The 13,183-nt window shown below is 43.8% G+C and overlaps 1 protein-coding gene across 1 annotated transcript; it reads left to right on the plus strand.

The window, feature by feature from the left end:
• The first annotated feature begins 218 nt into the window (after positions 1–218).
• LOC110880654 lies at positions 219–5,496 on the plus strand. Its single transcript, XM_022129134.1, has 2 exons — positions 219–1,827; positions 2,162–5,496. The coding sequence occupies exons 1-2, from the start codon at positions 219–221 to the stop codon at positions 5,494–5,496; spliced, it is 4,944 nt and encodes a 1,647-aa protein (XP_021984826.1).
• Positions 5,497–13,183: the final 7,687 nt, after the last annotated feature.

The raw sequence follows: 13,183 nt of genomic DNA on the forward strand, positions 1-13,183 counted from the left end.
ATCCGGTTGTTATTGGTCGCGGTTTACTGAGTTAAATTTAGCTAGATTGATACTCTGGATTAATCAATTAGGATTGATATTCGGCGCTAGGGTTAAGGATTAGGGTTCTGTTTTCTTTGGGCCTGGTGCTTGTTTTGTGGTTTCTTGGTTTTGTGTTGCTGATTCAGGTGCATGGTATTTTCTTTTACGTTGATTAAAGGAGAGTGGACGTATTACCAATGAATGATCGTGATTTTCCGGGGAGTAACATCCCTGAAAAGCTGGTGAGCAAGGGTTTATTTGATCAGAATGGAGTTCCGTTATCTCCGTTTGCTGCTGATATACGCGAGACATGTTCGTCTCCGGATACTGTTCCTGTTCGTGGTATTGGCCTACGGGTGACTAATATTGAGGGAATATCTACGATGCCAAGGAGAGGTATGTTTTACTCAGACAATGTCTCGGTTATAGATGGACTTGCTGCTATTTCTAAACCCGTTACTATGGATAATGCTGTGAAAGACGGTTCGGGTAGTGTGGGGGAAGGGGAATGTCATGTTCATGGGACTAGTAGTCAGCAGGAGCATGTTACTGGCGCAAAATCATATGCTCAATCTGTTAGGGGAACTAGTGAAAGGAAGGTAAATTTTCGTTCGTTGGAAGCTGAAGAGAAGCAGGATGGATGTGATGTTGTTCTTTCTAGGGATTCCGTTAGAGTGGTGCAAGATAAGTTAGCAAACACTTTGTATGGATACTTTTTGGGGGATCGTGTCGCGTTTCCGGTTGTGGACTACTTTGTTAAGAATAATTGGAAGCGTTTTGGTTTACAAAAATCTATGATGAACGCCAATGGGTACTTCTTTTTCAAATTTGCGGACCATGCAGGTATGATGAATGCTCTGAATGAGGGTCCATGGATTATTCGATCTCAGCCGTTGTTTTTGGAACTCTGGTCCCCGTCCGTTAAGCTGGAGAAGAAAGAGGTGAAGAAGGTTCAGGTATGGGTTAAGTTCCATGAAGTCCCTATAGCGGCATATACTGAGGATGGTTTAAGTTTAATTGCTACTACTATAGGGGAGCCGAAAGCCTTGGACTCTTTTACTACTTCAATGTGTGTAGATATGTGGGGTAGAAGCAGTTTTGCCCGTGCTCTGGTTGAGATTTCAGCCGATTCTGAATTCAAGGAGGAATTAACCATTGCAGTTCCTCGGCTTGATGGAGATGGATTTATCAAGGAGAAAGTTTATGTCGAGTACGAATGGTGTCCTCATAGGTGTGAGCGATGTAGGGTTTTTGGTCATACTAACGAGTGCTGCCCTAAGCAAGCTTCGAAAGGCTTTAATGGTAATACTCAACATGGGAAGTCCAATGGTAAACAACCTATTCAGGAGAGGGGTATTCCAAAGAGGCAGCCTATGGTCGATGATGATGGTTATACCACGGTTCAAGGAAAGAAGGTAGCTAGGAAAGTTGGGTTCAATGTCAATAAACCGAAGCAAAAGTTTGAATATAGACCTGTGGCGTCTAAGGGCAAAAAAGATGAACCGGCTTTTGCGTCTAAGGGTGGGGGTACGAGTTCTAATCCAGGTGGTTCAAGGAAAAAAGCTGAGCCGGCTGTCGCGTCGGTTCAGGTTTCGAACTCGTTTGATGCTCTGAATGATCCAGATGTGAATATGGATGAGAATGGGGATACCTCTGGGCCGTCACATCATGAGGTGGAGGATGAAGAGGTTGTTGAGGTGCTGAATGCATCATATGGAGATGAGATGGACGATTTTTTGCGGAAGGGAACGACTAAATCGGATGGAACAAAAGGGGCAAGCACTCCTTCTTCGTTGGTTAATCATGGTTAGTATTGCTTCGTGGAATATTAGGGGTTTGAACCGCCCCATTAAGCAAACTGAGGTTCGACAAGCAGTTAAGGATTTCAAGTTAAGTCTATGTGCAATACTGGAGTCACACGTTCAGGTGAGCAATCTTTCTAAAATTTGCAAGTCTATTTTTCGTTCGTGGCACTGGACGTCTAATGGGGCTCAGTGCAATAAGGGTACGAGAATTATTGTCGGATGGGATCCTAGTATTTTGGATGTTATGGTGCTCTCAGAATCTGATCAAGTTATGCACTTGCAACTGTTTTTCAAACAGGTGAAGAAAATGGTTTTTTGTTCTATAATTTATGCAGCGAATTATTATGTCAGTCGTCGGGATCTTTGGCATAATCTCTCAATGCACAAACTATTCGTCCGCAATGAACCTTGGGTGATGCTAGGTGATTTTAATTCGGCTCTAAACCTTGAAGACAAGTCTATGGGTTGCTCGTCGGTGTCTGCTAGCATGAAAGAGTTTCAAGCTTGTGTAGATGATATTGAAATGGTTGACTTAAATCGAACTGGTATCCATTTTACGTGGAATCAAAAGCCTAAGAAGGGGATTGGGTTAATGAAAAAGATTGATAGAGTTATGGGAAATACCCAGTTCATAGCCAGCTTTCCTAGTGCTGTGGCGATGTTCTACCCGTCCAGGTTATCGGATCACTGTCCGTGTGTCCTAAAGGTTCCGGAAATTAATAAACCTAAACATCGGCCTTTCAAATTTGCAAATTTTCTGGTTCATAAACCTGAATTCATGGGGATTGTTAAGCAGGCGTGGGATATGAGTGTTAGTGGTGTGCATCAGTTTTCTGTGGTTAAAAAACTTCGGCTGCTTAAGCAGCCTCTACGCGGGTTACTGTTTCAGCAAGGTAACTTGCATAAAAAGGTGCAACTTTTACGTGATAGACTTGATGGTATCCAGCGAGATATGGATACGGATTTGAATAGTGTGAATCTACGGGTTGAGGAAGCTAATGTTCGGCGTGCTTATCAAGAGGCTTTGCTAGATGAAGAGAGATTTTTGAAGCAAAAGTCTAAGGTCGACTGGCTTTCGGCTGGTGATATGAACTCGGCTTTTTTCCATTCAGCGCTCAAAAATAAAATTCATTACAGTCGGATCGATGTTATTCGGGATACTAGTGGTAAGGAGTTTGAGAATGATTTAGTCCAAAAAGCGTTTGTGGAGCATTATGAAAAATTTTTGGGATGCAAAGGGACTACGTCGCTAAGTCCATCCCCCGATTTATTTGCAAAAACGCTGGAGACGGGTGTTGCCACTCATATGGTTAGACCGGTCACTCCCGATGAGGTTAGACAGGCTATCTTTTCGATTGGCTCGGACAAGGCTCCTGGGCCTGATGGCTTTACTGCTGGTTTCTTTAAAAGTGCTTGGCCAATCGTTGGTAAGGAAGTCTCGAATGCCGTGATGGATTTCTTTGTTACAGGGAGGCTCCTTAGGGAATTAAACCACACGCTCATTGTTCTGATCCCTAAAAGTACGTCCCCATCTGTAGTCACAGATTACCGGCCGATTGCTTGTTGCAATGTCCTGTACAGATGTATTAGTAAAATTATTGCTGAGAGAATTAAAGTGGCGCTGAATGATATTGTCAGTATCAACCAATCTGCTTTTGTGCCGGGTAGAAAAATCTCTGATAACATATTGTTAACGCAAGAGCTGATGCACAATTATCACCGGAATATAGGCCTGCCTAAATGTTCTTTCAAAGTTGATATTCAGAAGGCGTATGATACTGTGGATTGGGATTTTCTCAAGAATATATTGATTGGGTTCGGGTTTCATGCTGATATGGTCCACTGGATTATGGTATGTGTTTCTACTACCACTTTTTCTGTGTGTATCAATGGTGATGTTCATGGTTTTTTCAAGGGTAACCGGGGCCTTAGACAGGGTGATCCAATTTCTCCATACTTGTTCACGCTTGTCATGGAGATTCTTACGGCTATCTTACATCATGCGGTTAGGATTGACTCTTCTTTTAAATTTCATAACAAATGCGAACGCCAACAGATCATCAACCTCTGTTTTGCGGACGACTTGTTTATTTTTTCAAGAGGAGAGATTGCGTCGGCCAGGTGTATTATGAAGTCCCTTGATTCGTTTACGAAGATGTCGGGTTTATTACCTAATATTCAGAAAAGTACAGTTTATTTCTCTAATGTGCCGTCTTATATTAAAAATGCGATTTTGAATATTATGCCATTCAGGGAGGGTACTTTGCCAGTGAGATATTTGGGTGTGCCTCTTATATCTTCTCGTTTGCTGTATAAAGACTGTCAAGTGATGGTGGAGAAATTAGAAAAACGTATTATGCATTGGAGGAACAAACTCCTTTCTTTTGCAGGCAGGGTTCAACTCATTGTTTCGGTCTTGTCTTCGATGTATATCTTCTGGTCGTCAGTGTTTATCCTGCCGAATCGGGTGATCCTTGAGTTGGAGGCGATGATGCGAAATTTTTTATGGTCTCAGGATAGTGCGTTTCAAAAAGGGCGTGCCAAGGTGTCTTGGAAAGCGATCTGTGTGCCTAAGTTTGAGGGTGGGCTAGGCATTCGTCGAATCAGAGATGTTAATAAAGCGCTTATGACAGCTCATATTTGGAGTATTATTTCGAGACGGGACTCCTTGTGGGTTCAGTGGGTTCACTCATACAGGTTGAAAGGGAAAAGTTTCTGGGCTTGTAGAGTTCCTGCTAGTTGTTGCTGGTCATGGAGGAAGATTCTTCAGATTCGGCCGATTATGCGGAGTTTCATTTGGTCCGATGTTGGTAATGGTTTAAGTACGTCAGCTTGGTTTGATAACTGGAGTCGATTAGGTCCGCTCGAGCAGTTTATTTCGCCTAGATCGATTGCAAATGCGGGGTTCAATATGGAATCAAAAGTCTCGGATGTGTTTGCTAATAATTCGTGGAGATGGCCAGCCGCTTGGAGGGATTTATATCCGGTTCTGATACAGCTGGATCAATTGTCTTTTGATACTCACAGACCTGATAAACTTGTATGGCGACATGGAGATCAGATTCATGATTTTTCTACATCTCGTGCTTGGGATTCGATTAGGCACCGAGAATTGGAGGTTGGGTGGAGTCGCATTGTTTGGTTCGGTCAATGCATTCCGCGTCATGCGTTCTTATTGTGGCTGATCATGAGAAGAAAGTTACTCACTCAGGATAAAATACTGTCTTGGGATTTCTCGCGTAGGAAGAATATGGATATGATGTGTTGTTTACTCTGTTATGCTAACCATGATTCTCACTGTCATCTGTTCTTCGAGTGTAAGTATTCTGCTCAAGTGTGGCATATGGTTAGGTGCAAAGTGGGTATGGCTTCGGTGCAGGCCAAATGGGATGATATTGTTAATTGGCTTATGTTACGGTCCAAATCGAAGTCGGCGGCTGATTATATATCGAGATTGGGGGTGGCTGCTAGTGCTTATTTTATTTGGCAGGAACGTAATGCTAGATTATTCAAGAATCAGTTGAGACCTCCGGAAATCCTAAGTGAACTTATTACACAACAGGTGCGGTATAAATTGATGGGAGCGAGGTTGAAGAATTGTGATAATGTGCGGCGACTTCTAAGGGAGTGGGAGATTGAAGGAACAGAACTCCATGATGATGGCGGCTGATAGAGTTTATGTTTTTTGATTTTTCTAGATAGTAGTCTAGTTGTTTGTTTTCCTTATTTTGGTGGTTTTGTTTGTCTTTTCTTTGTTATACAATCTTGGGGCATGTCCCATGATTGAACTAGTGTAGACTCTCTACACTACTTGTGCGGTTTTGGTTGTGAATATATAGAATCACCGGGGTAAAACCCTTTACCCAAAAAAAAAATTACCATCGATGCTATGACATTTATTTAGGGTGCTTACGACGCCAAAATATTGTTACCTGGTTCGCTAGACTAGTGTAAGTTGCATTTTGATACCTTAAATGCTTTCCGTTTAGGCGCCGACTAATTTATGGCACTATTGCGTCGTACCGATGAAGTTTTGTCACAAGTTGTTGTTCCACCGTCAAGCGAAGCATGAAGTGATTTCGAGTTTCAAAATAAGCTTAACTAGTTCAATAGCTTCTTCGTTTGGTTGTTTGTGACAAAAATACCGCTTACTAGTTTTCGGGTCGATAACGGACTAGTTAAGTGTATAGCGATATAGTATAGGAAGCTTATGATTCTGGTCATCTCATTGATATCCTTAAAATGTTTTAGTGTGTTTTTCATCAAGTGACATAATTCTGAAGTCACGGAAATGCTTTGTTATCGGTTCGGACAAGTTAAAAGTGCTATATTTTTAGCCGAAATAGACATTTTTGAGATTAGGGCGTTATACCGGAAAGTCTTGTTTCTTTGCAAGATGTGTTTTCATAATAATGTTTTCTTATATAAATGGACTCAGTTATGTTATCCGAGAGTCGTTTTTCAGTGTTTCGGTCTGATTTCACGGTTTGCTGGCATGAATAGTGTAACCGTGAATAGTGCACGTGGCACTTTCTACCAACACTTTTAGGACATTGTTTGCCTGATTTCGCAATGTGGCGAAAACCAACATATGTTTTAGCATTGTTTCCTTGTCCTAACCTTGTTATCCATTTAACGACACTGTTACGTAATTAAATAACGCTAAATGCATGAGATTATGTAAATAAAATAGTGATTAGTTTGTACGGAATTGCCGCTTTATTGCTGTGACAACTCGTATTTCGGACCTACCTTGATGTAACGTATGTGCACGATATATGACTTTATGAAATTGAATGATTAATCGAATGTATGATGGTATGCTATGTGTTATGTAATGTGTGTATGTAATTAATGACTCGAACGCACAACGTGCAACATGATCCGATCGCACAACAAATTACACAATCGTACAAGCCCGAGATTGGGCCGTATTTCTTGTGAACGGATTTTAGGGCAGCCCATGTTAGGGTTCGGCCCACCCACTTCAAACGCATAACCCTTAGAATGTAGTAACCATCTCTCATTTTCTCAACATACACTATCACACACAAAACCCTAAAGCTCATACTCCCTCTCTAGAAGCCGGCGGCAATCATCTTATATCTCGAAGCTTTCTTTGATTTCGTTTCCCTTCTCAATCGGTTAGTGTATTGCTATTGGTTTCATGATTTCTGTTGCATTATGTGTGTTACATGATATTGTATTTTCCATGATTCGGTACGATGATTAGGATTGTATGATGAATAGTAATAGTTACATGATAATATGCTATGAACCGGATTGAATGATGATAAATGCAACCGGCTGTGATATGGATTATATTGATGGATAATCATGTGCTAGTGAATCAGGTTATGCATGTAATCGGCTTGTTTGTGGTTGAATGTTAATGCTTGGATTTGATGTTCATGCTATGTTTAAGTCTAGGGTTCATAAGGATTGGATGTTAACTATCTTGTTTGATCGAAATCCATCATGTGATTGAAACTGTTAGATGTTAATTGATAGGGTGTAACATTGGAAACTTGGTAATTGATTGGCTATTGTAACTGATTGCTTGATTTACGAAAGGTTTGTTAACCGGTCGCACAAGACCCCTAGTCGCATAAGGGGTCCACTCGCACAAACCGGACACACAAGGTCAATCGCACAAGGTGTTTTAAATCGCACAAGGCGTGTTGGGTCACACGAGTTGTTAAGCTGTTGGGCCAGACAGCCCAAATCATATCGCGCAACCCAACCGAATCGTACAAGCCCTCATGGATCGCACATGTTGTTGGGCCGTAACTATGTTAGGTAATTACTGATTTGATTTCTGACCGAGCAAGCCCAAGGCCCACTCGTACAAGGCCGGTTTATGTCGTCTGGGCCGGATAGTTATTGGGCTGGACTTGATCGCACAATCCAGTTCAGTCGCACAAGGCTAACCGGGTCGCACAAGTTATGTTGGATCGCACAATGTCATTTATATGTTATTTATTGGGCCGAGTAGGTGTAGTTGATCTGTTATGATTTGTGGGCTTGTTTTAGTGGAATCGCACAACCCATTGTGGACCGCACAAGTAGGCGGATCGCACAACGGGTTGGGCCAATATTAATTGGGCTTCTTGATTTCATTACTTGATTGTTAAGATGTTGCCATGATCAATACGAGTTAGTGACGTGTTAACTTGTATGTTTTATACGTGCTTTACGTGAAGTCAAAACCTGACTTGTGTGGTAACCCTGTTAGGACGTGGTTGACCACCCTTAGTTCAAGAACCCTCTCTTCTTGTGTATCTGCCGAGCAAACCAAGGTGAGTTCACACAGCCAAGGCATGGGATTCCCGGGTTGGGAATTGGGTTGGAATGTTTGATATGGAATGATTACTTGTACTTACGCAATCACTAGACTATAGACCATCGTCCTCAGGATAGTCAAGACACTTACGTAAATCCTGCATAAACTAGTATCTGCCATTGTCTCCCGGGTCGGGAGGACACTTACGTAAATCCTGCGTAACCTAATATCCACTACTGTCTTCCGGGTCGGAAGGACACTTACGTAAATCCTGCGTAAACCCCACACGTACCACTGTCCTCGGGGAAGGGCACTCACGGAAATCCTGCGTGACCTTGTACGTATTCCTGTTCTCGGGTTAAAGAAGAACACATGGTTGCAAATAGTCTAGTAAGTACCATAATGGGAAGTCCCCGTTAGAGAGGATAAACGTGGGAATCCCCCACCAGTAATATATATATACAAGGTTTGGGAAGCCTCATTAGATGAACATATGCATTATTAATAGGAACTTACTTCCTGTGAACTCGCTCAACTAGTTGTTGATTATTTGCTGCATGCCTTGCAGGACCTTAGGTACATTATGGAGCTTGCACAAGGAGGAGCAGGTCGTTGTGGACAAATGGATCGTGATTACTGATGTCATTTCATACATTGATACTTATGTTTGGGTTTACTTAAATGCTTCCGCTATACTTAACTATGTTGGTTTGATAAACACCTTTCGTTTTGATGGATAACTATACTATTTATTACATGTTCAATATGATTGGTGGCTTGATCCTGGTCATGTCACGCTCACAAGCGGTGGTACTCCGCGTGTGGATTTTGGGGGTGTGACAGATTGGTATCAGAGCCAATGGTTATAGAGAACTTGGTTTTAATATGGGAAAACGTTTTTATTAAAACCAGACTATAACCAGAACAGTGCTCTCAACGATCCACAACGACGCTTCGCTCCACGTGCAAGACTCGACACACTAGGTAATAAGGTTTATGTTTATTGCCTGTTTGCTAGAACTGCTTAGAACTTTGCTCGCATTACGCTTAGATACACACGATGCTATTACATGAGAATACCTACGTGCTTACGCTTTTCTGTCATCGCCCTACTCGCGAACCAAATCTCACTTACGTTACTTTTACTATGAAGATCATGTCTGGACGAATTAACATGACTCAAGCCCAGCTAGAGGCTCTCGTTCAAGCTCAAGTTGATGCGGCACTTGCAGCCGCTCAAGCAGGTAGTATACCCTGCAGTATAGCACACACTAGGATCTTTAGATCCTACACTCCTAAACTAGGCCTTGTATTTAAACTTTGCCCTATTCATACACAATAGGTCAACACGCGCAGCCACCTGTCTGCACTTTTAGGAATTTCCTGGACTGTCGTTCCAGCACCTTCAACGACACGGAGGGAGCGGTTGGACTCCTCCATTGGTTCGAGAGGCTTGAAACTGACTTCGAGGTGCATGATTGCCCTGAGTCTCGTAGAGTAAAGTTTGCTACCGGAACACTCGAAGGTGCTGCATTAACCTGGTGGGAAGCACAGGTTCAAATGTTAGGGCTGGCAGCTGCTAATGCCACCTGTTGGAATGAGTTTAAGGACTTAATTAAGGAAGAGTTTTGCAGTCAAGAAGACATCCACAAACTAGAGGTAGAGTTCCTCAACCTACAGATGGTGGGGTCTGAAATTGGAGATTATACGAGGAGATCAAACGAGTTAGCCACATTTTGTCCTACTATGGTAGACCCTCCCACCAAACGCATCGAACTGTATCTCAAGGGTCTAGTGCCCGAAATTCAGAGTCATATGACCACATCTAACCTTGGCACTATCCAGCAAGTCACTCGACTGGCTCATCGTCTCACAGACCAGGCTGTAGAACAGAACAAACTACCGAAACGTGCTAAGACTGATACTGCATGTACTTCTAGATATAACAAACGCAAGTGGGATGAAAACCTGAGCACGAGATTAATTTTGGTCCAGCCTCTGACGCAGAAGCAAGAGATATATGACTACCAAAGGCTCGGACATCAGTTTTCTAGTAATCATGGGCAGAAAAGATATCGAGGAATTCATCCATGGTGCAACATTTGTAACAGACACCACAGCGGACGGTGTCGCAAGGAGCGATGTCAGAGATGTCTCAAGATTGGTCATGAAGCTAAGGATTGTCGAAACTCACGTCCTGTAAGTCAGGAACAACGACAACAACAGCCTCAAGCCCCACAGGCTCAGTGGCAGCAGCAAAGTTTTAGAGAATGTTTTCAGTATGGTACAAAAGATCACTATGAGAGACACTACCCACAATTGAATTGGAACCAGAATCAGAACCACGACCAGGGAAGCAGGAACGACAATGGGGTTAGCAGCGGGGGAAACAATGGAAACAATGACGCCCATGGCCGTGTGTTCGGGATGGGTCAGAGTGATGCAAGGGACGATCTTAACGTAATAATGGGTAAGTTTCTTCTCGACGACCTTTATATTACTGTCTTGTTTAATTTGAGCGTGGATACCAGTTTTATGTTCTTAAAAGATAGTCAAATGTTACAACGAACACCAACTCCCTTGGACACCAAACGTGTCGTAGTGTTAGTTAATGGTAAGGTCTAGAAGCTGTACTTAGTTTAGGATTGTAATCTTATCCACGCTGGTCAGACGTTCGTTACCGACCTCATTGCCTATAGATCGGGACAGCACCCATAGCTCGCGCACCATATCGTCTAGCTCCATCGGAATTGGAGAAACTGTCGAAGCAACTACAAGAGCTCTTGGAAAAAGGGCTTCATTCGTCCAAGCTCTTCGCCTTGGGGAGGTCCAGTACTTTTCGTGAAAAAGAAGGACGGTACCTTCAGGATGTGTATCCACTACAGGGAACTCAACAAGGTGACGGTGAAGAACCGTTATCCTCTTCCACGCATAGACGACTTATTCGACCAGTTGCAAGGCTCGTGTTACTATTCGAAGATAGACTTGAGGTCTGGCTATCATCAGCTGAGAGTCCGGGATGAGGACGTCTCCAAAACCGCATTCAGAACTCGTTACGGTCACTACGAGTTTCTTGTCATACCGTTCGGGTTAACGAACGCACCTGCCGTATTCATGGACCTTATGAACAGGGTGTGCAAACCCTATCTTGACAAGTTCGTCATTGTCTTCATCGACGACATTCTGATCTACTCCAAGAGTCAGGAGGAACACGAGCAGCACCTACGCCTTATTCTGGAACTCCTACGGAAGGAACAGCTATACACCAAGTTTTCGAAATGCGACTTCTGGCTTCGTGAAGTCCACTTTCTAGGCCACGTAGTGAACAAGGATGGGATTCATGTCGATCCATCCAAGGTAGACTCGATCAGAAACTGGCCTGCACCACGTACGCCAACGGGAATACGTCAATTTTTGGGTTTGGCGGGTTACTACAGACGGTTTATTAAAGACTTTTCAAAGATTGCTCAGCCGCTTACGCTACTGACACAGAAGGGTGTCACCTACCGTTGGGGAGATCCCCAGGAAACTGCTTTTCAGCACTTAAAGGATAGACTTTGCAGTGCACCTATCCTCTCTTTGCCAGAGGGCACAGATGACTTGGTGGTTTATTGTGATGCATCCATTCGGGGACTTGGATGTGTGTTAATGCAGCGCGACAAGGTTATTGCTTACGCTTCTCGTCAACTCAAGGTTCATGAACGCAACTACACGACGCACGATTTAGAGCTGGGAGCTGTTGTTTTCGTGCTTAAGATATGGCGACACTACCTGTACGGTACCAGGTGTACGATTTACACCGATCACAGGAGTCTCGAGCATATTCTTAAGCAAAAGGATTTGAACATGCGTCAACGACGATGGGTTGAACTTCTGAACGACTACGAATGCGCTATCAAGTACCATCCAGGCAAAGCCAACGTTGTGGCTGATGCCCTCAGTCGGAAAGACACTTTACCTCGGCGCGTGCGAGCGCTACAGCTTACGATTCAGTCTAGCCTTCCTGCACAGATACTAGATGCTCAGGCAGCAGCTTTGAAACCAGAAAGCGTCAAGGCTGAAGTCTTACGCGGCACACGACAACGATTAGAACAGAAGGCATACGGCGCCTACTATGTAACGGGGCGTATTTGGGTCCCACTTTATGGCGGTCTACGCGAACTTGTAATGGATGAAGCTCACAAGTCTCGCTATTCGGTGCATCCAGGGTCGGATAAAATGTACCACGACATCAGAACTACTTATTGGTGGCCTAGCATGAAGGCCCACATCGCTACGTACGTTGGAAAATGCTTGACCTGTGCGAGAGTCAAGGTTGAATATCAGAAACCAGCGGGCCTACTTCAGCAGCCTAAGATACCTCAATGGAAATGGGAAGAAATTTCCATGGATTTCGTTACAGGCCTACCTAGATCCCAGCAGGGAAATGATACCATATGGGTGATCGGGGATCGACTCACCAAGTCTGCACACTTCCTGGCTATAAAGGAAACGGATAAGCTCTCCACTCTCGCAGACGTCTATCTTAAAGAAGTTGTTTCGAGGCACGGGGTGCCCACATCCATCATTTCGGATCGGGATGCACGATTCACGTCAGAGCTATGGCAAGCAATGCACAAATCCTTCGGCTCAAGGTTAGACATGAGCACGGCTTATCACCCTCAGACAGATGGACAGTCTGAGCGAACGATCCAAACTCTTGAAGACATGCTTCGGGCATGCGTTATCGATTTCGGCAACGGCTGGGAAAAGCATCTCCCTTTGGTGGAGTTCTCATACAATAATAGTTATCACACCAGCATACAAGCCGCTCCATTCGAGGCATTGTACGGGCGTAAATGCCGGTCACCTCTCTGTTGGGCAGATGTGGGGGATAGTCAGATTACGGGTCCAGAGATTGTAGTGGACGCCACAGAAAAGATCGCACAGATACGACAACGCATGGCGGCAGCACGCGACCGTCAGAAAGCCTACGCGGATAAGCGTAGAAAGCCGTTGGAATTTCAAGTCGGGGACCGGGTTTTACTAAAAGTCTCACCCTGGAAGGGTGTGGTTCGTTTTGGCAAACGGGGCA

Source organism: Helianthus annuus, chromosome 7 (genome assembly GCF_002127325.2).
Source record: "Helianthus annuus cultivar XRQ/B chromosome 7, HanXRQr2.0-SUNRISE, whole genome shotgun sequence".
In the NCBI taxonomy this organism is placed as follows: Eukaryota; Viridiplantae; Streptophyta; class Magnoliopsida; order Asterales; family Asteraceae; genus Helianthus; species Helianthus annuus.